Raw genomic sequence first — 26,411 nt, forward strand, 5'->3', positions numbered from 1 at the left:
AAGACGACTTCCTTTTCCTCGTGTTTTCCAGTCTGGCCACCGGAGTTATTTTCATTACCTCCTGCGCCCCTTTGTCTGTTCCCCGTTCTGAGCAGGACACACGAGGTTCCGCGTCAGGCACCCACGAAGCCAGACTCGGCCCCAGGCAGCGCGGCCTCAGAGCCGCCCTTCGCTACACTGTCCACCGCCTTTGTCGAATTTAATTAAATTCACCTAAAAGGCTCCTCCAGCCTTAAACATGCCTGAGTTTATCTTCCCGAGACAAATGAAACATCAATAACAGCTGGCACGTAATTATTAGCTTAATTACAGCAGATGGAAAATGTCAGTTTCTCCCGCAGTTCATTCGAAAGTTCACGTTGGCTGGGAAGCGGGGCTCCTAGGCCGGGCTGTCTGCCTGGGGCGCCCCGCCCCCGAACGCTTTGACGGGATTATAAGAGCCCGCGGTGGGGCCGGAGCTGTAGGTACGGAGCGAGGGCGTGAACGGTTTGTATTGTGCAGCGGCAAGCAGACAGACAGACCTTTCTCTAGCAGAGCCCACAGCAGGGCAGGACTGGGCAGGCCCCGGAGGGTGGCGACTGTCTCAGGGGAGAGAGGCTGTAATAAGAGGACAGGTCACTGGGCCCCGGCCTGGGGAACAAAGGTTCCCACAGCATTCCGGGGGGGGGGGCGCGCCGTGAGCGACACGGGCGTCCAGCGAGCTCAGGGAGCAGCCCCGTGAGGGCCCCACGCTCCCCGTAAGTCAGTGACCACAAAGCTTCTATCAGTTGTCAACGGTTTACCCGCCACCGTTCCAACGCCTGGCGTCCAGGGAACGAGCCATCTGTCTAAAGGAACAGGACTCCCGGCCGGTGCGGCTCAGTGTTTGAGCCCGACCCCTGCACCAAGAGGTCGAGGGTTCGATTCCCGGTCAGGACGCACGCCTGGGCCGCGGGCTCGGTCCCCGGTAGGAGGCGTGCAGGAGGCGGCCGATCGACTCTCATCCCTGATGTTTCTCTCTCTCCCTCTCCCTTCCTCTCTCTCTCAAATCAATGAAGACATATTTTAAAAAAACAAAAACAGGATAGTAGGACGTATCTGAGGGATCGATCAATTGGTACTGGCGAGAAACCGACAGTTGGTATTAATTACCAAGAAACCTCTTCATCTTGTAACTGACAGGAACTTTCCACGGTGACCCCCCCATGAGATAGTCCTCAGTTTTATTCACTTTTTACAGACGGGAAAATTGAAACACAGGGAGGTTAGCTGGGCTGCCCAAGGACACAGAGGAGCCTGAGACAGGAGCCCCGACGAGGAGATCAGAGCCCCCACCTGGTCCCTACACATACGAACGTCACAGGCTGTCCTGTGTTGGAGAAACGAGAGAGCAATGCCCACGGGAATTACTGGCAAATACTCGTGAAGGTACGTTGTTCAAATTAACCCTTTAAAATTAATAAAATATGCCTCCATCTGTGGCCCGAAACCAGGAAAAAACAGGTTTGGGAGCATTTTGAAAATGCGTGTGTGTTTGGGGCGTGGAACTTGGTTCCCACCCGCTGACTGGGAGCATCCCTGGCATTTATTTATCTATTTATTTCTTTTTTATTTATTTATTTATTTTAATTGAATTATTGGGGTGACACTGGCTAATAAAACTATATAGGTTTCAGGTGTACAGTCCTATAACACGTCACCTGGATACCGTAGTCTCTGTTCACCACTCCAAGTACCGCCCCTGGCATTTAATAGCTGGAGGCCTGGAGCCACCTGTACAAACAAGACACACAGCGATCAAAAGACGCTTGTGCTGCATCTCAGGCCGCTTTCTGTACAGCCGCTGTCAGGAGCACCCAAGGCCCCTTGGAGCCTCGGGCTGGGGAGGCAGGACAGGTGTGTGGAGAGGTCACCCACGGGCTTGTTCGCCTGGTGACCGCACAGGTTTCCAGGCTTGGGTGCCAGTGGGGACTGGGCACCGCCGGATGCAGGAGCCCGCGGTTGGGCTGTGTCCGCAGCAGCCGGGGTCCTTCTCGGCTGGAGTCTGTGTCCGGCAATGACGTCGTCATGAGCACTGGACATGAGACTGTTAATTTCTTGAATCAGTAGTTTCCAGAAGAGGCAGCACTACCCAGGGCACAGATGTGTGAGCCTATGAGCCTGTTCAAGGGGCCAAGTGTCACTCAGCTGCACTGGGGACGTAAGGCGCGGTCAAGAGGAACCGAGTTTGAGAAGCTAAACGTCCCTGTTGCTGGAAATGTGACATCGGGCAGCTCAGATCACACAATTCTCTGGTTAGTCTCTTCCCATCCCCCTTCCCCCTTCCCTCTGAGGTCCCTCCGTCTGCTCCAGGCTTCCGTGTCTCTGGATCTATTTTGTTGGTCAGTTTATTTGATCATTAGATTCCACGTACAAGTAAGATCGTGGGACACTTGTCTTTCTCTGTCTGGCTTATTTCACTCAGCATAATACTCCCCAGGCCCCTCCATGCTGCTTCCCCAAAGGGTAAGAGCTCCTTTTTCACAGCTGCGTAGTATTCCGCGGTGTCAATGTCCCCCAGCTTTTTTATCCACTTATCTGCTGATGGGCCCTTGATTCAAAGCTTCTGATGCTACGAGTGTTATTTAGTGAAGTTTCTCTACTCGGCCCTCATGGTCCTGGACCCATGTTATTTGTGAAAACAGCTTTCTCATCTGATTTGTTATTATTTCTCTCCATTTACTCTCAACCAAATTAAACACACACTGTTCTTGTCCAGCTCACTCTTTCATCAAAGCTCTGCCATCGTTCAGTTTCACCTGGAAATGACCGGCGGCCCCACCCGAGTGTTTTCCTCCCTTCACCTGAATTCCTGTCTCTCCTGTGTTTCCCACTCTCGCCTCCTGATCGTACCTTCTCTCTGTCCAGGGACACTTGGTGTGCTTGGCCCTCAGGTGACAGTCATGTGCCAGTTCTCCTCATTCCTGGGCTTCAACCTTCAACGTGACACCTGACTCGTGTACCCCGCTTTGTCTCTTTCCGTAACACCTAAGTTAAATTTAACACGTGACAGGCTCAATAAGGATGCATTGAAATAATTTTATTTTGAAACTAACACCAGTGTGAAGCACGATGCTCGGTGGTTTATAGAAACCGAGTGTGTTATTTTGTTCGTTCCTCTGTTGTTCCGTCTAAGGCATAGTCACTAACGTCCCCTGACGATCACGCCCGAGCTCACCGCTCACACACCACGTCCATAGTCCAAGGTGCCTTTTCTCACCTGTCGGAGGGAGTAGAACCTGCTCTGAGGGCATTTCAAGTTCTGTCCCCTGAAAGCAACAGGTGGGCGCGACCCCAGGCGTCTGTTATGCCTAGAAAACAGCCACATAAACCAGCTGCACTTTTTATGCAATTATTAAAGTACAAAATCGCACAGAAAAACACACGCGAGGCCTAAGGGAGCCCCTGGTCACAACGCCCTCCCCCCACTTCCCGCTTCAGGCGACTCTCTCCGTGGGTAAAGGGCTCCTGTCCTTGTCGCGCTGACTGCGTGTGACCTGCGTCTCGGGGAGTAAACGTCTAACCTTCCCTCACCCCACTGGAAAGTCCTTCAGAATGCGGCCAAGCAGGGGCGTCCTGAGCGCAGCGTCTTCTAAAACACAGCCAAAGGCACCCCCATAAACACAACAGGAAATGCAGCTCTTAGCCGACTGTGAACTCACTAGTCAGTGTTCCGGGGAGAAAGTGGGGCCACGTGGGTAATTTTATATTAAGCATGACTCTGGCCCAGGCGAGGGTATAAGAGACGCTGGTTGGGTTCCCAGCACCTGTGAGTTGAGTTTGTCAGGAGGTTTTATTGGAATGTGACCTATGACGTGGGGCCCTCTGCTGAAATTTCCCGTGTGTGCATGAGTGTGTGTATGTGTATTTGTGTGTGCACATATGTGTGTGCATGGGTGTGTGCACATGTGTGCATGTGTGTGCGTGAGTGTGTGCACGTGTATTTGTGTGTGTGTGTATTTGTGTGCGCATGTATGTGTGTGCATGTGAGTGTGTGTGTGTGTGAGTGTGAATGTGTGAGTGTAAATAGAAGAGCTGATTTTTCACACAGTGGCCCAAATGCACAGCCGTGGTTCAGGGTGGTTTTACACTTTACTTTTTTCCTTATAATTAAATGTATAGCAATAAAGCAGCATAAATAAATAAAAACACAGGAAAACTGTGCGCCCTGGAGCATATCAACTCTGAATTTAGAAGCCAGATTATAAAATTATTTTTGATTGCAAATAAATGAGCCCCACGTAGAAAATAATTGGAGACTCAAGGCCTCCTGAATCTAACAAGTTATTTAAAAAGCCCCTGGGCATTACTTAATAAATATAAGTACTGCACACATAATAGCATCTATCAATAACTGATCTCCCGACAGTAAAGGGGGTTTTTGCTGTTACAATAGGAAGGTAGATAGTGGCAAAGCATTAGCCAATAGGCGCAAGAAGGAAAAAATAATAATAGTTACAGTTTTAAAACTTCCTTTAAAGTTGGCTTCTGAGGTTTTCAAGAAGTCGTAACTGTTGACGGCGGCGTAGAGGGGGACACGCGCTTTCTTTCCCTCGTCACCGAGCCGCCACCGCCCAGACGTGCGGGGACCAGTGTCCCTCGGTGTCCCACGGACTTGCTCCCACGACTCGGCTCCTCCCGGTTCCCCTGGACTCCCACCGGCTCGCACAGCCGACCTGAGGGGAAGGTCAGGCGACAAGTCTGGTCAAGGCCAGTGGACAGGCCGGATTTTAGCGGCGTTTTCCCCACAACAGGCGACCCTTCGTGTCCATTCGAGAGACACCCCTCATCTCAGGCTCCCTCCCGCCGCTGGCTGGTTTCTCCCTCTGGGCGTGAGCTGGAGCGCCCCCCGGTGCTTGGGCGGCGTCACTGCTCGTCCTTGGTTTTCTGCTCAGAAAGGGGTGCCTGTGTTTCCGTGAGCAGGAGACGGAGGTTTGGGGTTGTAGCGTCTGACGCCCGATGCTGAATTCCGGCTCAGTCGTTTCGATTGTAGGGCACCACTGACCTGCTCATTGATTATTTGCCGAGCGAGTGAATCCCAGATGAAGGGATCATGCGAGGTCGTCTGTAACACTCCAGTGTGTGTGCCGTTGTTTCTGTAAGATGAGATTTTATGTCCCTCATCGGATTCGAAACATCTCCAAACCCCTAAGAGTCTAAAGACTGGCTTCTGTTTGCCTCAGTCCTGTGTCACCAGGTTGGGTCCAGCTCGCCCAGGACTCAGGATCTATTTGTTCGCTAGTGTTTGCCATTCGCACGTTGGGCCCAGCGTTTCAGTTCACGAGTTTCCTCGCTCAGGCTCCGCTGTGTGTTCCCGGAGCTGACGCCGACCCTGATGCCGAAACCTCACCTGGCCCGGGAGGAACCCCCGGCGCCCAGCTTAGGGCCGACCCTCAGGAGTGTTTGGTGAAGGGGGGTCATGGCCTCTGAATCGTCAACCTCCTCATTTTTAGAAAAAGGGAAGTTCGGGAGATTGACTTAAGCTTGGGGGGTGTGGTGGGAAGAGAAGGGGGCCACCCAAACCAGGGCATGGGAGCCAGCTGGTGTGGCTCAGTGGCTGAGTGTCGACCTATGAACCAGGAGGTTAGGGTTCAATTCTGGCCCGGGTTGTGGGCTTGATCCCCAGTGGGGGACATGCAGGAGGCAGCCAGCTGATTACTCTCTCATCATTGATGTTTCTCCCTCTCCCTTCCTCTCTCTGAAATCAGTAAATATATATTTTTAAAATCCCAGCATGTGGGAAATAACAGAGTGTTAGCAGGACCTCTGGTTTTCACCTGGGCTGTCGAGGCTCGGAGAGAAAGCTTCCTCACTGGCTGGGGAGTGTGGCTCGTAATTCTCTTATACTGTAGTTTTAGTTTCCTTTTGAGAGATGATGGGAAGGATCCCTCTTCATTGTCAATGCAGAAAGTCTCTAGGGACTGCCTGTCTCCTGCTCGGCAGACAGAACAAGCTACCTAAGTTGCAAAACCAGCATTTATTCTTTTAAGCCCAATGAACATATTACAACATCAGGCCTGGCTCCGCAGAAATGAATTATCACCTCAGATTAGAAATTTGCAAAATGCTTTTTGCCAGCAAACGCTCACCCCGGCTCCGTATTTTCTCACGTGTGTGTGTGAGGCCTGATTCTGCTAAAGTCCTGAAACACATTAACGTATCGAGTGATGCTGTTTCCTGGGAAGAAGGAACAATTTTCACATCTAAAATTAAAGCCCTTTAAGGGGCCTCCTAAGAAGTGGTGCAGTTTGAAAACAACGAAAGGATCCCAAAGAGAAAGGAGAAACCACCAAGCGGCAGAGCGTATTTTGCTAAGATTTTTAGAGAATATTGGCTTTGCATGATTTCCTGGAAGTTAATTTGTTTCTACATATACATTCACTTTTCCAAAAATAAACCAGTATCTCCTGTCTCCACTATATAACTGTCAAAGGGATATTTAACCAGCGGGAAAGGCGGGTGAGGCAGGTAGAAAAGAGCAACGGGGGAATAAATAAATGGTGATGGAAGGAGGCTCGGTTTGGGGTGGTGAACACACAGTACAATAAACAGGTGAATCACTATAGGACTGTACACCTGAAACCTATATCATTTTATTAACCAATGTCGTCACCCCAATACATTCAATAAAAAATAAATTAATTTTTTAAAAAGGGTACTAGTTTGAGGTTCTGAAATTATCAAGGCCTCCAGGATACAGGCCGCCCGTCTGCCACAGACTGTGTGAGAAGCACAGCTGATGGGAGGGCAGGGCGTGGGGGTAGATTTGGATATTTTACATCTGCGCCCTGCTCCCCCTCTGCCCGGGGGCACCCGGGACATGCCCTTGAACCTCTGAACATCATTTTCTGCAGGTGAAAAAGCTGCTTCTCAGTGTTAATGTGACCACTGTGGGTGATCTTGGCAAACTCCAAGCTCAGAGGTCATGCCTCATGGAAAGATTTACAACCATGATTTTTAGTAAGTTCATAGTTCTGAATACTGACTATATCTAAGAAGAGTGGGAATATAAAATTTAATACTAAATGTTAATATTGCTTATCTCTAGGGTGGGGGTTCGGATTATTTCATTTCTTGTACATTATTTGTTTAATTTTTAAATGAAGAGCATTACATAAAATTTTATATATTATATGTATACATGTATATGTGTACGTAAGTAGAACCACCAATCAATAAATCCATTTTTATTATGAAACATAAAAATAAAATTAGATGGATTTCAGGCTGTGGGTCCAAGGGACCTAAGCACAGACTCTTGGTCTAGACTAATCCAGGCTTTATTTTCAAACACTGTGGCTTCCCCACCACCATCCATCACTAAGAAATTGTTATGCCACATGCTTGAACCCCAAGGTCATGTAAACTGAGATGACAAACCAACTCCATCCATTCACGGGGATTTAAGAGACTCCACAGTAACCCCAGGTTTGGGGGTGTCTTGAAGACTTGGTGGGCACAGGCTAGTGCTTCTGGGTAGTTTCTCAGTTCTTCAGGTCTTCAAAAGATTTACTATTAAAAGTCTGTTGCTTGTTTAATATGTTTTAAACAACACTTGTTGCTTTCTGGGTTGACCAGTTAGCTGCTTGACCAATATGAACAAAAACTAGCTATTTCTTCTATTACTTGTGAACTTGGCTCTCATGTCAGTGCTCCCCAGATGCCTGAAGACATTGTCAGAGACCTGAGGAAGGAAACCAGAGGGGCTGTTACTGGTTGTCAGACAGGCACGTAGTGTGGCCACAGCAAACAACAAATACCTACCTGTCTGTCAGCCGTGAGGACTCTGGGCTGAATGTGCCCTTGAGTGCGGTCTCTGGATTATCTCTGTGGGAAGGCTTACAAACAGCAAAGGACATAGAATATTCAGATTGCAGAATAGCACTAATGATCTTCTGTTTAAGGCAGTAGACAAAAATAAAATGAAATCCGTATTTTTGAACCTGATACTATCTCCCCCAAAATTCAAAATTTTAGAGGTTGATTGGGGTCTAGTGTATCACCTAGTTCATCTTGGGGAAAGTGCTGGAATCCAGGTGTCCTAATGAGGTTGAGTCTTCTACATTGGGCCTGATAGGTTCTCGGTGGAATAAACATTAAATATTTTAAATTCAATAAATTAAATATCAGTAACTGTTGATTTGTAAGAGCCCTCCCCAAATGAATAATGCCATCTGTGTTCTAGGACAAAACTGCTTTTACGTCACAGTTGATTTTGACATTTGTAAGAACAGAGGGGGCCGAGGTAGTGCCTGAGCATGCCCGACACAGTCGCTCTAATAAGTAAGAAAGAAACAGATTTTATCCGCGTCTCCTCACTGTCAGAACATTCTCTCCTCTCGGCTCTCGTCCTGCAGCGATCTGGGGGCAGCTCAGGGAAGTGACTCCATTGAGACGTCAGTAAACGACAAAGTGAACTCCGGACAAGTGTCCACAGGCCTGATGAAACCAGCAACCTTCACATCAGTTAGTGATACTCTCCTTTTAAAAGATTCAGAGACCAATGAAGCAGTGAGATGTGATGCATTTACTGCTTAATAAATAAACCGTGAGCAAGCTACAGGGAATGGGTGATTTAACCAATGCAGTTAAAAAATTAGCTACTTGGGAAATGTAAAGCTTATGTTTACCTGTTACCATGGCACCAAAAAAAGTGTATTTTCTCTGTGGAATAAGATAGTTTAAAGGATTAAATGCAAAAATCAAAGTCAAAGGGCAAAGCGAAACAGAATCTACTTGCCTCACTGTGTCATCAGTTAAGGGCAGAAATGAAACGTTCAGCTTATATTTGTTTAGTTGATTTGACAACTGGTTTCTTTTTTCATTTTGATGTTTCCAAAATCCTTTAGTTGAACTTGAAATATAAAACTTTTCTCAAACTAGCTTAGCCTTCCCTCAAGATCACTGATTTTTCTTGAAACGTGGTAGACCAGCTGTCTCTCAGCCACAGCGTGCTGTTTCCACAAATCTTGAAAATACTCAATTCCTCCTCTTGTATCCTGTCATTTCTAATCTTCTCTGTTACTTAGCATCACCGTTTCCCATAGTTTTATTATTTCCCTCAGAATTTAATGACCTCTTCTCACTTCCTTCTTCCTGGTCTTCTTTTGATTTTCTACAAAGTGAATTCAACCATCTATATTGTGTTTAATATGTTCTTATCATTAAAATATACTCACTTATAAGTTTATTGGTTTTTCCCACTATGAAAGTGTTTGCATATAAAAAGTGAAAGCACAAAAAATTATGAAAGTAAATAATAATCACACATAAGTTCGTGTGGATGTGTGCGCGTGTTGGCGTGTGAGCGTGGGTGTTGGCATGTGTGCATGCGTGTGTGTATGAGAGAGAGTTTTCATCATGACTGTGGATATAAAAATTTTTAACTGTTTTTATTCTACTTTCATGACATTATATCGGCAGCCGTCTTCGGGTCATCAGGGAGTCCTCAATAGCAGGGACACACGAGGCTGAGCGGACAGACACGCGGCTATCCCTTTCACCTTCCTCGTGGATTCTGTGGGACACTGGGGTTGTTTCCAGCTGTCCCTCACCGTGAGCCGTGTTCGGGTGGACCCGAATTTACCAGACACGTGCGAACACCCCTGATCGCTACCAAGCATCGAGTTCCAGATGGTGGCAATTTCTCCCATCTCTTCTCTCACCTTGTCCTGTGTTGGGGAAAAGTAATTAAAAAGAAAACCTTCCAGCCTAGGAAACCTTTCCACAAGTAGTAACTTTCAGTATAGAATCGGCATTAAAACAAAATGAGATGAGCCTCAGCAGCAGCCCGGGAAGAGACGGCAAAGACAGAAAGACGCTCGTGTTTTCACAGGGCCCGGCAGACACGCCGTCACAGACACGTTCTCAAGACAAGCCGTTAGCCGTCGGCAGCACCTCGGTGGCAGCCACAGTCCATCCTTCGCAGGCCCCCTCCCGGGTCACATCTCTCTCCGCGTCGGCTCTGCGCCCTGAGCCCCGTTCCGCTTGACCTCCCAGCGTCCCGTCTCTACCCCGGCACTGACCTCCCTGGGTTCCCAGTCCCTGCAGACTTTTTTAAATGTGAAGGTCACGCTATTTTAGTTACAAGAAGCTTTTTCACTCTGTAATTCGGTCGGCTCCGGGCTCTCACAGGTGTCCCTTGCGTGTGATGTCCTCTCTTTCCGGGGAGATCGCTGCCTCCCGGGTGGCCGGCGGTCGCGGGGTTTAGCTCCCACTGGCTTGTTCTGGCCGTTGGGTCCCCTGTGGCCTTCTCTTACCTGAGTCCAGGATCTTTCCCTGGGCACTTCACTTACTGTACTGAGAGATGGCCAACCCCAGGGCAGCGGGACTCTCCCTGTGGGCTGGCGGCCTGGTGACCAGAAGCTGCCCTCTCCTGGAGCCTGGGGGGTACCCTGCGTGGTCCCAGCTCCCGCACCCTCACTCTAGGCCCCAGGGCTTCCCCAAGCCCCGGATCAGCGGGACCCCAACCTCTGCAGGAGTCTTCATTTTCCTGGCCCCGAGGTTACCCCATGAGACCCCAGAGGTGCAGGATGTCTCCCTCCCCCAGGCTCTCTGCGAGGCAGGTGGGCCCTTATCCCCACCCCCCCCCCCAGCGTGGGCTCCGGGCCCAGCCTCAGGCATCTGCTGCAGGAATCCCCAGGTTCTCATTACTGCAGAGCGGAGCATAGCACGCGCTCCCTGATCTTTCCTCCTGGAATTGGGCAGAAACAGAAATTGAGCAGAAAGCCCCTGCGGGTGCTGCCTTAGGCCGGGTCCCAGCTGCTGCCCTGCTTGGCCTTGTGCCGACACGGGGGTTGGGAAGAGGGGTGGCGGGATTCTGCTTGGGCAGCGCTGGGAGGACTTCTCAGGACGGGAAGGAACGGGCCTGTCACCGGAGTCTAAACCCTTGCAACCTGTTCCGAGGGAGAGGGTAGGGCTCAGGAGCTGAAACTGACCCGGGTCAAGGTGTTACCTTGAGCCTGCGGAGGTCCCACCGTGTGACCACAACTCAGGTCCAGCTACTGTCTTCTGCTGCCTCGGGGGGTTTGCTGATTATCTGAGGGAAAGACTAGGCCTTGGAGGGGTACAGAAACATGTGATTTCTAGAGCTAGGATTTAAAGCGGCATTTAATCAAAGTCCTAAGGACTGTTGGCTTCACAAGGATGCTTTTGGCCAATGTTGTAGTAGGAAGAGCTCAGGCCCTCAAATTAGAGGGTATACCGGGGGTCCGAAAAAATGTACACACGCTTTGAATAATTATAAAGGCAATGTTTATTAAAGTACATTTCATTTTCAAAATGTAAAAGAATCAGCTGTTGAAGTACGTATACGTTTTTAGGGACACCCTATGTATACATATATATATATATTTAACCTGTGTGATTAAAATATAGGGGATATATATATATATATATACTCTGAACTGAGCATTGTCATGATTTTCTGTGTCATTCACAGAATTCTTAGAGGACTGACGACTTGAAGAAAAGCACAGGGCCAATGGTGGCACGTAGTAGAGGCTCCATGTCTCACTCTTCCTGTTAGACTGTAAATTCCCTGAAAACAAACCCTGTGTCTTATCTATTTCTGTCTCCCTAGAATGTACCACAGCTGTGTTCACAATGCCTGCGGGAGTCATTCTGGATAGAGATTCAACGGAGGGGCTCGGGGGGGGACAGCAGAGGGACAGGGTATCAGGTGAGAGTGTCACACCCCATCTCTGCCTCCCTGTGCTGTTTCCTTCCCATCACATTTTTTGCCTCAAACTGCACCTTAAAGCTACATTATAACATGTCCCCTTGCACGTAATTGGCCACTAATCAAACCGTTTCTTAGTTCCATGCTCCTCTGAGGATGTTAAGGACGCCCTTGGCGTGTGGGTTGTTCTGGCTTCTGGACGCCACGTAGTAACTGTGATCACACTGGTTCTGCGCCGAGGAGACTGGGGGACAGACCTCGCCGTGAAGGTGACAGGACAGGTGGCGTGGAGAGTCGGAGAATAAACTTTGAGGCGCTCGAGAGCTGATTCCATAAGGAAAGCAGACGGTGTTGGAGTCCTGAGGAGGGAGGTAGTAAGTTGCGTTTGGGGCAGTCAGGGGAGCTTCGCGGGTCACCCGGATGTTGACGAAAGGCCGGAACTTGGGAGGCGGGTTTGTTTCTCCAAGGTGCTCCGTGAGTTCGCTTTTTCTCTGTCTCACCAGTAATTTGACCCCAGAGCAAAACTGCCTCAGACAACTTGGCACTTAGCTCTCAGAAAACCACCAAACCTAGAAAAAAACACTGAAGTGTTGCCAGCCAGCAGCAGGAAGCATGCCTTTTTCACATAACATTTCCGTTTATAAATGACACAGCGTTGAAGAAAATCTGCTTTCTCTGAACAGAAAGAACATGAGCTATGAGGTCAGATGGTTGTTATTTCTCCCCTGATTCTTGAGTAATCGGCTGTGAACAAACAGGGGCCACATACTGAACCTCGCAAGCTCAGCTGGCCTGCAGGGTGGGCCTTGTACATTCAGAGACCAAAAGTCACCACACAGGACGGTCTGAACGTGAAATTCCTAACCGAGGTGGGTCGTGGCGGGAGTCACGTCCTAGGCCCGTGGCTTCCCTGACAAAGGTCCGTCTTTACCTTACCTGAGCCTGTCTGTTGTGTTCTTGCGTCTAAGTTGACAGGCCCTTGGGACGTGAGAGTGATGCCCTTTCCAGGCCCCTCAGCGTCCCACCAGAGCGGCGGGCACAGGACCCTGATGTTATCGTGATCCCGGAGCAGCATCTCCATGTGCTGCAGATGTTCATTGTTAACCACCCCGTGCCCCCCAGTGTAAGAGAAGCATTTGTCTATCATTTTATGTTTTATTCAATCTCAGAGGTTTCCCCACTTTGTTTTCTCCAGCCCCCTTAACCCAGCACCCATGGATTTCATCTAACCCCCCCCCCCAACATCTTCTCCTCTAACATATAAACTAAACTGCAAAACCCCTTCTCTGGAGCATTTCCTCACCTTGCTGAGATTGTGCTTCCCGGCAGTTGTCATCAGTTTGGCTCAAACAAACTCATAAAACTTCTTACAGGTTTGAGCGTTTCTTATGTCTACACAATGAACTGTTCCAAGATGCCCTCATCTGTGAATGGAACTAATTGCGTCAATCTCATGAAATATTTAATGGTATAATTCAAATAAAGCAGTAGAGGCTCTTGCATACATACAATAATGGCCCTAAAATGTGAACCACTATTATTAATTAATACTATTTCCAGAGGCAGAAATGTATTTAGCAGTGGAAAGATTTTGTAGAGATGGCTACTGATTCAGGATATAGATCTGTATTTACAGGATATAGATCTGTTTCCTGGGTAATCAACTGTGAACAAAAAGGGGCCACATACTGAACCTCACAGGCACAGGGGCCTGCAGGTTTAGCACCACCTTAATAAATTACAATATATTATATTCGTCAAATATCAGTGTATGAATTCAATGATTGTAAGGTAAGCATATTACTGTTAAAAAGTACATAGTATTTCATAGTCTCAAAAACTACTGCTGATTTCTACCTTGATCTTTAAAATCTGACCTTGACATTCTTTTTGAAATGAGAGGCCCCAAAACATCAGGTTTTCAAAAACTCATCACAAGTTAATAAAACAGAAATAACGGAGAAGAGTAAAAAGTACCAAATTTATAATAAAAGGCACATTTATTAATACAAAGGCCATAGAGCAGACGACATTCACAGTCACTAAACAGTAAAAAAAAATGTAGATACCAACTTTCAAATCCGTTTATCCGTCGCATCAGATTTGGGGGAAACGCAAAACTCTAGTATTTCTGTCCCTCAGTGAAACAACAAAACGTAACAAGTGAGAAATTCGCCCTGAGAACCGAACTGACGGTTCGACGGGAATCCCCACGGGAGGCGGCTGGGGAGGAACAGCTTCTCCGGTTCTTCCTTCTCCGTCTTGTTTTTTATTTAGAGGCAATGAAACCAGGGCGTTTTGTCTCTGTCCTGCCATCTGTACGGACAAGGCCCGCAGCCTGCACTCGCGCGGTTTACTGAACGTTCCCACTAGTGACCCGTCCAGGTGCGTCCCCCGGACAGGCTTCAGGGCGGACACCGCCGCCGGCTCGTGTCTTGGCCGCCGGTGACCTTCCTGGGGCGCAAAGCCCCCGACACACCCGCCGTTAAAGAGGCTCGTTCGTGGCGGGAGGAGGCGCCTCTGGGAGCGCGCGAGGGGCCGGACGGTCACCGGACGCTCTCCTCCGGCCCCTGACCGCGGGTGTAACGCCTTCCGTGGGAACCAGGCGCGTCGCTGCCCCAGCGGCTTTTGAACAACGAACGTGAACAGCCCGCGTCCCCGGCCGCGCCCCGCCTGGGGTTGTTCGCCCCGCGGAGGGATCGGGGTTCGGGGCGGGGCCGCGCGCCGTGCGCAGGACCCGGCCGTCCGTCGCTCCCTCCGTCCATCCGTCCGCGCAGCTGTGCCAGGGGAGCCCGGCGGGGAGGTGACCAGTGTCCAGCTGGGGAGGCCGAGGGGAAGGTGCGCGGCCCCGGGGAGCGAGCCGGGAGCAGCCGGCGGCCCGTGTCCTCCCCGCGCGTGTCCTCGCCGGCCCGGCCCAGGCCCCCAGGCCCCCCCTCGGCAGCCGGCGGGCACCGCGGCCACGCCCGGCGTCGCGGGAAAAGTACAAGCGCGCCCCGGCCGGTCTGCTCAGGGACCAGCGGGCCCAGGACGGGAGGGTCCCGGGTGCGAGTCCCGCCGAGGGCGCCGGGCGGCAGGTCCCGCCCCGCCCTGGGGAGCGCGGAGGCGCCGGTCCGTGCGCGCGTCTCCCTCCCTCCCCCTTCCACGCTCCCAGACGCGACGGGAAACATCCCGCGCAGGATTAAAAAGCAAACGGCAGCCTGCGCCGCGGCTCGGGGTCCGAGGGCCGCCTGCGCCGGAGTCCCTCCGATTCCTGGTCCAGGGCGGCAGCGGGGCTGCAGCCGGTGCCCGCGCCCTGGAAGGGGCGGCTGTGGGAGGAGACCTGTCTGTCTGTCTGTCTCCCCCCCAGTCTCCGAAAAGCGGTGGAAACATCCTCGGGAGAAGCACGCACAGCCCAGGCCCCACCCGGGCGCTACACGTACTGCGCCCTGGAGCGCGCGCTGGGCGCGTCCTCGGAGCGCGGGCGCCGGCGGGCCCCCAGCCGGGCGGGGGCGCGGAGGGGGCGGCCCGCGGGGCCCCCCTGGGCGCAGGCGGCGCAGGCGAGCAGCGCGCCCCCCGCGCCCAGCAGCAGCGCCGCGGCCCAGCCCAGGTACAGCGCCTCGCCCAGCTCGCGCTTGCGGCCGTCGTCCAGGGTGGGGTCGTAGAAGTCCCGGACCACGGCGCTGGCCACCCAGCTCACGGGGGTCAGCGCCGCCAGGCCCGCGGCCAGCAGCAGGACGCCGGCCGCCAGCAGCGCCGCGCTCTTGGCCCGGCCGTCGGCCCCGGCGCAGCGGGTGCAGCGCGCGCCCAGCGCGGCCGCCAGGAAGGCGCCGGAGGCCAGCGCGGAGGCGGCGCACATGAGCCCGCGCGCCGCCTGCAGGTCGGGGGGCAGCGCCAGCAGCGAGTCGTAGACCTTGCACTGCAGCCGGAAGCCCGCGTGGCTGCGGCAGCTCATCCACAGCCCCTCCCACAGCGTCTCGAACACCACGATGTTGCCGCCGATGAAGGCGGACACCTTCCACTGGGGCATGATCGTCACGGCCACGGTGCCCACGGTGCCCGCGCCCGCCAGCAGCAGCCCGGCGTACTGCAGGGCGGAGGAGGCCATGGCCCCGGGAGGCGGGCCTGCGGGCTGCACCCCGGGCCCGGCTCTGCTGGGGAGGCGGGGGCCCCGCGTCCCGGGGGCAGGGTCGTCCAGCAGGTGAACTGGGAGCCTCCCGGGGGGCAGGGTCGTCCAGCAGGTGAACTGGGAGCCTCCCGGGGGGCAGGGTCCTCCTGCAGGAATGAACTGGCACCGGTGGTTTCTCGAATAAGAGCCGCTGGGCCGCTTCTGGCTGGGTGGCATCCAGTGCTGGCTGGCTGGGCCCGGTCCCCTCCCCTTGGGCAGGTGAACTCACAGATCAGGTGGGGCAGCTTTCAGGGCCAATCAGAGGCGGATGGGAGCCCAGGTGTGTGAGCCCGGGGGGACCTGGGACGGCTGGACCTGTGCAGAAACATTCTTCCTCCGTTTCATTTTTCCCAGAAGACGCCAGCAGTGTTTGCCCGTGGGCATCATTATGAATGTTGGCACAGCCTTCACCAAGGGCCCCGGCCAACCCCTTTTCGGGTGAAAAGGGGCACCTGGGACAGGCGGTTCTGAAATTCTGTGTCCGGGAGGCTGTGACTAAGGGATATAATAAAATAGCCACCCAGGAAACTGGCTGGGACTTGTCAAAATGCCAGAGAGAAAGGAGAGCGGGGACCAGCGGAGTCCTGCACCTGGAGAGCCGCCTTCTGCGGGGCGCGGGGTGCCAGTGGTTGATTTAATTTGTCTGTGGCTGTAAAGCAGGCTCGGCTGGGGAGGGACGAGGGAGCAGACCAGCCAGGGGACAGGCCCCGAGGTTAAAAACACAAGGCCGCCCTCTCGGCCCCAAACACATGGTTTCCTTTTGAGCCAGGAAAGCGACCCACTGGTGTTTGAACCTTGATCTATAAGAAAAGAAAATGCTTAAGAAAAAAAACAAGCAAACATCTATTAGAATCTCAATTTTTATTTATAAGAAAAAGATGTCAAAAGAAAAAAGGAACCTGCGGGATCTCATGTAGCCGATGCTGAGGACGGCGGCTCAGTGGAGTGATTTGCGGACTTGGCGGGTTCGCCGCTGCGTCTGCGCTGATGTCTTTTCCGACCGAAGCGACTGGAATTCTCTAGATGGTACCAGAGTCTACACAAATGGCTAATATTCCTAAATAAAATTACCGTAGGTGAAGGTGACCGTACTCACTGAACTGAATTATCCGAGTCGTTGGCTAAACTTGTCCTTTATACCACGTTTGCATGGAAGGAAGTAGAAGCCCCTCAACGGGACACGATTTCAACCGTCTCATCTTAAAATACGGGGCCGCCCGCACAGGCGGGCCTGGAGCCCGCACGTCCCTATGCCCAGAACCCGAGACAGAGCAGCGTGCGCGGGTTGGCCCGTCTCCCGTCTCTGGGGAGCTCCCTTTTCTCTACATTGTCGGAGCGCAATTTAAATTGAGCAATTAAATTCACAAAATTAAATTCAGTCGTACCAATATATAACGGGCGCAAGCGCTTTCTCTTTACGAATGATGACAGGCCGAGTCCCATCCCACTGCCTTCCTTCTGTCATTCTTAGTCCTACGGCAATTAACCCTTAACCACGGACTCTTTATCCGGGGTCCCGATCCCCTCTTATTACCCCTTAACATAATATCTGCTTCCGCCAATCAAGGAGCTGCCAGTGTCTCTTATCTCCTGGATTTGTATTTATTTATGTATTTTCTGTTGTGTTGACAGTTTTCCACCTGTATTTATTTTTAAATTATTTTTCACTGTTAATTAACTGGACTTGGCTGACCATCAAGTCCTGAGAAAACCAGTGGACCTATCAATAGGCCCCTTTGTTTGTTGTTCCCAAAATAATGCTGCGCACGGCTGCTTGCTCCTGACCTCCTACCTGTTTGTCCTTCCTGCGACCAGCTGTTCGTGTTCTCTGTCCCCCACGTCCCGTGTTCATTAGCAGGCAGTCCCCCCGTATTTGCCACTTGCTGCGATTTATGTTCAACTGCTCTGCTTGAAAATGAACTCCTTAGTCAGCTTTAACAAAACGCAAGGGGCTGGGTGGCGGAAACAGCACAAGTTAATCTTTCACAGGTCTGGAGGCTGGGGCGTGTGAGATCGGGGAGCGGCAGGTGTGGATGGAGTTCAGGTGGGAGCCCCCCTCCCGGGCTGCAGATGGCCCCTCGCTCGCTGTGCCTCCCATGGCAGCGGGAGTGAGAACGCTCTGTTCTCTCCCTTTCCTATAAAAACACCAATTCTGTTATGAGAACTCCACCCTCATGGCCTCATCCAAACCCGATCGCCCCCCAAATGCCCACCTCCAGATGCTGCCACATCGAGGGTTAAGGTCTCGACATAGGAATTTTGAGGAGACACAAACATGCAACCCGTGGCACCTAACTACTAACACATGCAAGCAGCTAAATTCACACAACTGTTTTTTGTTTTGTTTTTTATTTGAGAGAGAGGGGAAGGGAGAGAGAGAGGGGAACACTGATGTGAGAAACATCAATCCAGAACCTCCCACAGATGCTGAGATGGGGGATCGAACCCGAAACCTGGGTATGTGCCCTGCCCGGGAATCGAACCCGCCACTTTTGGTGCACAGGACGACCCTCTAACCCACCAGGCCACCCACCCGGCCAGGGCAAATTCACACAGTTCTAAGGATTTAGTCTTATTTTCTCAACATTTCTCTTTTCTCCAGGGTCAACAAAAAAAAGTAAACATAACTAAAAAAAATAGACAATGGTAATAATGACTATTAAAATAATTTTATCTTTCTTCTAGTGTTCATTGCATTTTTGGAATTGCTTGATAATCAGATTGTTAAAACTCTTAATTTCATGTGATAATCCCGCCTACTGAGATGAAAGGGCTGATGTTCACATATGAATGAGAACAAAGGGTCCAAAGAGAATTTAGATACAAAGTAACCATCTCCCTAAGAAAGGAGACACATTTCTCACCTGCTGGACACACGTTTGGACTGGAAATGGTGACGTCAGGTAATAGGGTCAGGAAAGCGCACTTCCCGTAACTTTATTTGGAATCCTTGCCCACTCTCATCAAGTTTAAGTCCCATTAATTATGCAAAGGAAGGGAAGAGAAAGGCAGGTAGAGTCGTATCTCCAATATGACTACGTATGCTCAATATGTTTTTCAAACACTACTTAAATAACTATGTGAATCATGAAAGCTGTTCAGTGATTATCAAGTTGTGTTAGCAATTAAGATTATTTAGTGACATAATTAATTTATTCTATGATTTGACCCCTCCCAATCACCTTATTAGGACAGAACTATTATATCAATTTTATTAAGGAAATTGAGACTTGTGAAGCTTAAGTAACAGGCCCAAAGCCCCACCACTCACAGGTAGAAAGGCCGGTGCAGGTGCTCAAATCTTCAGGCCCCCGAGGCCACGCTCCTGACTCAGGTGGTGACCTGGCTCTCACTCGGACCCGCTGCGGGGGTCACATACAGTAGATGCCCGAGCTCTCGCCAACCTCTGGACCAAAACCGTTGCACACTGGCTTTCAGGAGCATTTTGAGCAGGACAGAAAGAAATAAGGCATCTCCATTTCTAAAACAGAGCCACTGCTCAGTACGAGAAGTCACAGATGGAAATTTATGAGTGAGAGGCCGTATGCATGCAGAACATACATAGACACGGGTCCTTCTGAGCAAACACCAACTGTGAGAGCCCAAGAAAGGACCTTCTCGTGTAAAGTTGGAGTTAACAGGGCAGGGAAAAGTAATTAACCAGGCAAACAGAGCTAAGCCACGTTACTGATTAATTTACAAAACAATTACCTTTCCACTTAAAATTTAAATTAAGATTCTGTCTGCCTCTGGCAACCAGTGTTTGCAAACTTTAATAGGGTTAGACATTAAGTGCCTTACTTAAAACCGACTTCAGACCATACCAGGGAAGAATATTATTGGAACAGGCAGGATATAGCATCCTTGGCTTTCAGTTATTAAAAAAAGAAAATATTACAATACATTGCAACATGCTGGACACGCTAATGCCTTTTCAATCAGAATGTTAGGAAAATGTGAAGTTGTGAAAATTTGTATATCAAATATTTACAGAGATTCTGTAATGTTTGTAAAATTTTCGACATGATGTCTCATAAGATATCTTCTGAGCATTTCCAACTATCCAACAAGTGCACAGTGTACGGGGCATCGTGATAGATTCTGAGCATCGAGAGATAGAAGCCCTCCCCTGGCCGGTGGCTCAGTTGGTTGGAGCATCGGCCTGTGCACCAAAAATGTCGTGGGTTCGATTCCCAGTCAGGGCATATACCTAGGTTTCGGGTTTGATCCCTGGTCGGGTGTGTGCAGGAGGCAACCGATCGATGTTTCTCTCACCACCCCCTTCTCTCTCTCTCAAGTCAATGAACATTTGTTTATTTCTTCCTTTGTTCCTCATGCCCTAGGCAACGTGTCGGTGAAAACTCTGCTCTGAGATGTCTGATATTTTGCTGCCTATTTGACTAACCTCTCTTCACAGGGGCCCTTTAGTGGTTCCACTTTGAACTTGATAATGCTCATGTCCGATTAGCGGACAAATTCGTTAGGATCTATTAATGAGACCCGCACCTTCGTCACGTAAAATCGGGTCAGTGTGCCAAAGGTGTCTTATTCCTGGCAAACATGTAGACTTTGGTAACAGCTTTTACATTGCTTTGTCTGTTCCGATACCGAGCGGGAAACCGGCTCACAGCCTGGCTCACCAGCCTGCTCTCGCCTGAGTCCGTCTCTGTGTCGCTTGGTAGTTCAGTTTGTTCATTAGGTTCCACCTATGAGTGAGATCAAGTGGTACTTGTCTTTCTCTGACGGGATTATTCCACTCACCATAACACCCTCCAGGTCCCTCCATGCAAAGGGTCAGATTTTCTTATTAAGGTGACCTTTAAAATGAAGACTGGTTTAGAAAGCAAGTTCGCATGTTCCTCGGGAGACTTTCAAACTGAACAGAGAAATTGCGAGTGTATTGTTTAAGGGAAAATCTAGACGCCGACAAGCACCTTGGCCTGTTTTCTACCCACCCCCCCCCCATGCCTGTGCCCCGTGCAGAACTGAGTGACCACCTGGGCACAGCCGTGTGGCTGGTTCTCCAGGGGAGAGATAACATCAGGCCTCCCGGAGCGTGTTTGCTCAGCTCCTTTATCCGGGAGATCTGAGTCCTTCACGGGGCCACTGGTTCCTGGGACATTCCAGGGGCGGCCGCAGGTTCTGCTCTCCTGGCGCCGACGTGGAAACCGAAACCCGGGTGGGATCGGGAATAGCCCAGCAGGGAACGTTCTTGATGGCAATGGATACGTGGAGGCCACTGGGCCTTGAGAGGTAGTTAAAAACCGGCAAACCTGGAACCGAATTCTCCCCACACCTTTCGTTCACCAACCACAATGTGGGCGACATTCAAAGCTGGGGAATTTCACTAAAAAACCCAGGTTTCTGACTTTTGGTTAAAGTGGAAAACTCCAGTAGCACTAAGGTGGCCGACACCAGCTGCACTGGGCGGCTCTTGGCATTTTAGGGGAGCTCATCTGTCCGGCTTCGTCTCTCTGCCCCTCCCTGGTCCCTGCGGGCACTGGTGTTGTGATCCTACGGTTTCACAATCAGCTGAAAGGGAGGTTCTACGCTGGAGCCCTGCCCACAGCTGCCTTCCTCCGGGGATGAAGGAGCTGCTCCCAGGCCCCTGAGGCCGGGACGGTGCCTTCCTCGTGGTTTAGGGCTCGGCACTCACAACCCTGACTCTCCGGCACTTGCTGGATAATCAATTTTCCAATATTTACAAAGTACAGATTTTCATTTACTCTGGGAAATTTTTTTCCCCAAGGGTAAGGAAATTAATTGTATTATTTTTTATTTTTTCTTGATTACTGAGAGTATTACAGCTGTCCCGCTCTCACCCCCCCGTGACCCGTCCTCCCCACTCCCGCCACCTCCCCAGGTCTTCCCCACACTATAGTCTGTGCCCACGGGTCATGCTTATATGCATATAAGTTCCATGTCTCTGGATCTTCGTTGTTTACCAGTTTATTTTGTCCATGGGATACTTGTCTTTCTCTGGCTGGCTTATTTCGCTTAGCATAATACTCTCCAGGTTTCCTCATGCCATCTCCAAGGGTGAGATCCTTCACAGGTGCACAGCGACCAGGTGTTGAAGCTTAAGTACCTCTCCAGCCAGGGAAGGGATCGGCTGTGAAGGAGTGTGACATGACTGCATGCTCGCTGAGAGCACCGGTGTTTATTTTCTGTGCTCCCAGCTAAGCTCAGTTTATCCGAGTTCCCTTAATTAATGAAGATAAACACTCAAGCAGACTGCCTTAAAAATAACTAGTTAATTCTAAAATGTTGAGACTACATACATACCTCTATGGCATGTTCATTTAACACCCAAAATCTGCGCCAAGGGGTACACCCGTCTTCTCTATCTTGTTGCAACGAATCCGAAAATAATAATAATCAAAACTATATAGAGGCAGAAAGACATCTTGGTTCTGAAGGAACACTTTTTAAGATCACCTACTAAACATTTGTTCAGAAAATAGCTTCAAAGAAAGTACAGTGATGGTTAAGCGTCCTTACCGTCTCCCGTCCGCTGCAACACCTTTCATTTCTCCTGTAATGAGCAGTGACGCCTGCCCCCCTTAATTAGTACAAAGCTTTCCCTTAATGGAGTCACTTACTTTTAATTAAGCCACACTACGAAGCTTTTATTATATGTTAGGTAACAAATCATTAAGATGTATTTTACGCCTCGCCTTGGTTTTTGTTCAGAAGAGTAATTTATTTTTCAAACCATAACATATAAAAATGACTTCAAAGGAAAGGAAACCTAACAAAATATTAGAAATAGAAATGGTTAAAAAGTGAGGATATGCGTTTGGTGTAACTGAGTGGGATGGTCAGATGTGTTCAAGAATGCGGCGCCCGCAGGAGGGCCTAGGTTTACATTCTGGATCCGCCTCCCCCTCAGGGTTTAGATATTGGCTTATCCTGTTAAGTGCTACCTGCGGAGAAGACAAGTTGATATTTTCATGTGAGTGATTGCAGGTGAGTAAGACCATTAAAAAAATGGAAACATGGAACAGACTGAGGAACCTCAGGGGCAGAGGGAAAGAGATGGAGGAAAGGACTTATGTGCCTAGAGGCACAGCCGTGGACACAGGCGCCAGTGTGGTGAAGGCCTGGGGCGGGGCCGGGACCGGGTGGAGGGGGAATGGGAGAAAAAGGGGGGACATTCAACAATGAAGATAATAAAGTAATTAATTAATTTTAAAAAAACAACACTAAAATAAAATAAAATGGGGGGGGAGTTACTGATTGGCATCTGTTGCCAATCTACAGATTTTCACACATTCGTCTGTAACGTTTACTAACAACCCACCGGATCCTTCCAAACATGAAAGGAGAGAAAAGATAGTGTGACTTTGCGTAGGTGATTTTTAAGCTGCACAAGTGGACCAGGATGGTGAAGGGCTCGGCCACCGTTCCCCTTTGCTCCGCCCTCGGCGAGGGGATCGTTGTGGTCGACACAGTTGTAGAGGACTCTTCCTGGCCCCTCACCTTCAGCTAAAATGAAAGATAAACATTATTTATTGAGCTCATTCTTGTTGGAAAATTTGCTGTTTGCTGTCCTGTTTAAAATATCGTACTTCTTTGGGTGACCCTCAAATACTTGTAAAAACCCTTTAGATGTGAGATGAGAAATGGGTCATTCCTGATGGCACTTCTTACACCCACAGGATTCCCTGCCAAACGACGTTACTCACTGACCCCAGAGTTGGCCTCAGGATCCTTTTCAAATGGTTCTCTGGGTAGCAATCACTTTGTGTCCTCAAATCTAATTGCTGACCTTACCTGGAATGTTGAGGAGTCTGCGATCTCTCTGCCGGTCAGGGTTGGCCGGCCCAGCCGCAGGGAGAGTTAGAAGGGTGCCCGACGGCCACGCTGTGCGCCTTGATGGGGACACTGACCCCCTGGGAGACAGCAGGGGTTGGACGCCAGGTGGAGCATTTGATGGGGAATGACCCAGAGCTCCAGAGTTTAACCTGCAAGCAGACTGAGTTATTTAGTGAGGAAATAAACCTTTCATTTTTTAATGGCAATGCTACCCTTAGGGTCCTCAATATCACCACCGACAAGATGCGGAGATGTGTTTCTCATCATAACTGTTGTTCTACAGAAAAGCTTATTCTCTTTTTTACTATGAGGATCATTTTGAATCAGTGAATTGTCAAAAATATTGCAAGGAAATAGATACCAAGCACCTCTAGTTATTCAGCGGCTGTTGTCTTTAACCTGTGTCTAGTTGGATCTTGAATTTTAGAAGATGTTGTGCTTAATAAACACAGAATCACAGCTCTCACCTTCTAGGGTGAAAGGATCCATGTTTGTGGGACGTTCTGATCTCAAACACAGGACAGGGTTGGCCATGAAGACTAACTGATCTTGGGGAGCAGAGTACTTATAAGGTGTGGTTGGCTGAGCCTTCTTAATTTGCTGTGTTTAAGCATATTAAACTTGAAGAAAGCAAGAGTATTGATCCATTTTTAATTAAGAGTTGCTAGAAAATTAAGTTAGCCAAGCTATGCTTCCGTCAGCTTCCCAGAGACCAATATGTTAAACCACAGCTTTAAAATGATAAATTACACTCCAAGTTCTATGAGAAGTAGAGGAAAGTAGGGCAGATGAATTCTCAAAATGATTCCAATTGATAACCCAATTTATAATCTAAAAATTATTCCAATTTATAATTAAAAATTATTCCAATTTATATACTGTTTTGTTTGGTTTCTTATACTTTTGACCAACTTAAAAGCACTTTAAAAAATGAAGATTTAATTTTGCCTATAGCTAAAAATTCCGTGTTAAAGGAACTTGGGCTGTATCTGCATCACAAATAGAGACTCTTTTTCTGCTCATCAACAGCAAAGTCCCCTATAGGAGCCTCTGTTTTTTACTTTTATTTATTTATTTTTTAACATATCTTTATTGATTTCAGAGAGAGGAAGGGAGAGGGAGAGAGAGAAACATCAATGATGAGAGAGTCATTGATCGGCTGCCTCCTGCACGCCCCCTGCCTCTGTTTGACAAGCCTGTGGAAGGGAAACATTGAGAGGACCTCTCTGCTCTTCACGGGCCCGTTGCCCATCTCTTCCTCCTGCTGACTCCCCACCGGACATGTGGCTCCTCATTAACCCCAGAGGGAGGACTCCGAGGAAAGGAAGGAAAGTCGAACTGGTTAAGCAGCCCTTGCCCGGGCTTGGAGGGAGGAGGGGGGTTAGATTTAATGAAACGCGTGGCCTCCCCAGGACTGTGGAGAAATGGGAATTCAAGTTCACTTGCTCGTTAGTAGCAGTCCACGGGGCACAGGCTCTGTACACTGAACGTAACCATGAGAAGTGTTAATGTAGAGAAGATGCTGAGGAAAGAGCACCCACTTACACTTTGGGTATTTATTCCCTGAGAGGTTAGAGCACCGGGTGGCCTGTGAAATAGGGGAGCACTGCGCTTCTGTGACCACAGGCTCCTTAGGAAGGGGCGCGGGCCTGCTCCACCCGCCAGCCAGGGTAGAAGAGCCTTCGCCTTCCTCAAGGCACACGTTTCACCACCAGGGGCCAGCGATGAGCCTTCTGAGTTGGCAGCTCTGCAAATAACTCAGAACCACCCGGTTTTGTTTCCAACCGTTTGGCCCAGGATATCGTGGGCAGGGAAGTTCTGTTGTTTGCTCAGAGCTAGTAGGACGCTGTGCGGTGGGGTGAGGGAGCTGATGATTGAATGGAGGCTGCTTTCTGCGTCCTTGTGACGACCTGGAGATGACAGGGCAGTGCGCTCGGACGTTCAGAAAGTGGAGATCAGGCCTGGCTCTGAGCGGCAGGAGGGAGGGACGGGCAGAAATGTTAGTGAGGCCCGGATAGTTGCAGTTTTCAGTGTTTCAAGGGGTTTCCTTACGAATAAATTAATCTTGAGTCTAATGAGCATGTACAGGATATACAGCTGGTCATTCAGGGGGGATGTGATATAAATGGACATACACCGCTTCAGTATTATGATGCATAAGATCCCCAATTATTTCAGAAAATAGAGACATATTATTCAAGGTTACCTTCTAGAAACTAAAACAAATACTTTTTTTTATATTCCTGAAGTTGATGAACATTTAATGCACAAATCTACATAAAATATTTGCAAATTATACTTATGATTTAAGACAACATCACAGGAGTAGGATGCTGCTTAAACATCATCAACAGACCTAAATCTTACAAAGATGACACCTATAGAAAATAAACCAAATCTTTCCATTTTTATATTAAAAATATATTTAAGCGCGCTGGCCAGGGTGGCTCAGATGGTCGGGTGTCATCCAGTCACCAAAATGTTGCCAGTTCGATCCCCGGCCAGGGCACATGCCTGGGCTACAGGCCCCGTCCCCAGTAGGGGGCGAGCAGGAGGCAGCCGATCGATGTTTCACTCTCATAGCAATGCTTCTCTCCCTCTCCCTTCCTTTCTTTCTAAAAACAATAAAAAAAAAAATTTTTTTTAAAGTATATTTAAGCATAGTCACTAGGTGTATGTACATCTGTTGTATGGGTCATTCAGTAGCCTTGTTTCTAGCATTTTTATTGGTTTCTGTGTAAATGAATATGC

At 49.6% G+C, this 26,411-nt stretch overlaps 1 protein-coding gene and 1 long non-coding RNA gene across 2 annotated transcripts; both read right to left on the minus strand.

Annotated features, from left to right (window-relative positions):
• Nucleotides 1–15,107: 15,107 nt before the first annotated feature.
• Nucleotides 15,108–15,849, minus strand: LOC308557913 (claudin-8-like; the record flags this gene model as incomplete). Its single annotated transcript, XM_081138813.1, has 1 exon — nucleotides 15,108–15,849. Exon 1 carries the CDS (start codon nucleotides 15,780–15,782, stop codon nucleotides 15,108–15,110), a length of 675 nt encoding a protein of 224 aa, XP_080994939.1. The 5' UTR covers nucleotides 15,783–15,849.
• An 840-nt stretch (nucleotides 15,850–16,689) lies between these two features.
• LOC308557282 lies at nucleotides 16,690–19,483 on the minus strand. Its single transcript, XR_013998812.1, has 4 exons — nucleotides 19,114–19,483; nucleotides 18,707–18,801; nucleotides 17,635–17,977; nucleotides 16,690–16,899 (listed from the first exon to the last, which is right to left on the minus strand). It is a non-coding gene; the product is annotated as an uncharacterized lncRNA (long non-coding RNA).
• Nucleotides 19,484–26,411: the final 6,928 nt, after the last annotated feature.

This window comes from Miniopterus schreibersii, assembly GCF_964146895.1.
Source record: "Miniopterus schreibersii genome assembly, chromosome: 5".
NCBI lineage: Eukaryota > Metazoa > Chordata > Mammalia > Chiroptera > Miniopteridae > Miniopterus > Miniopterus schreibersii.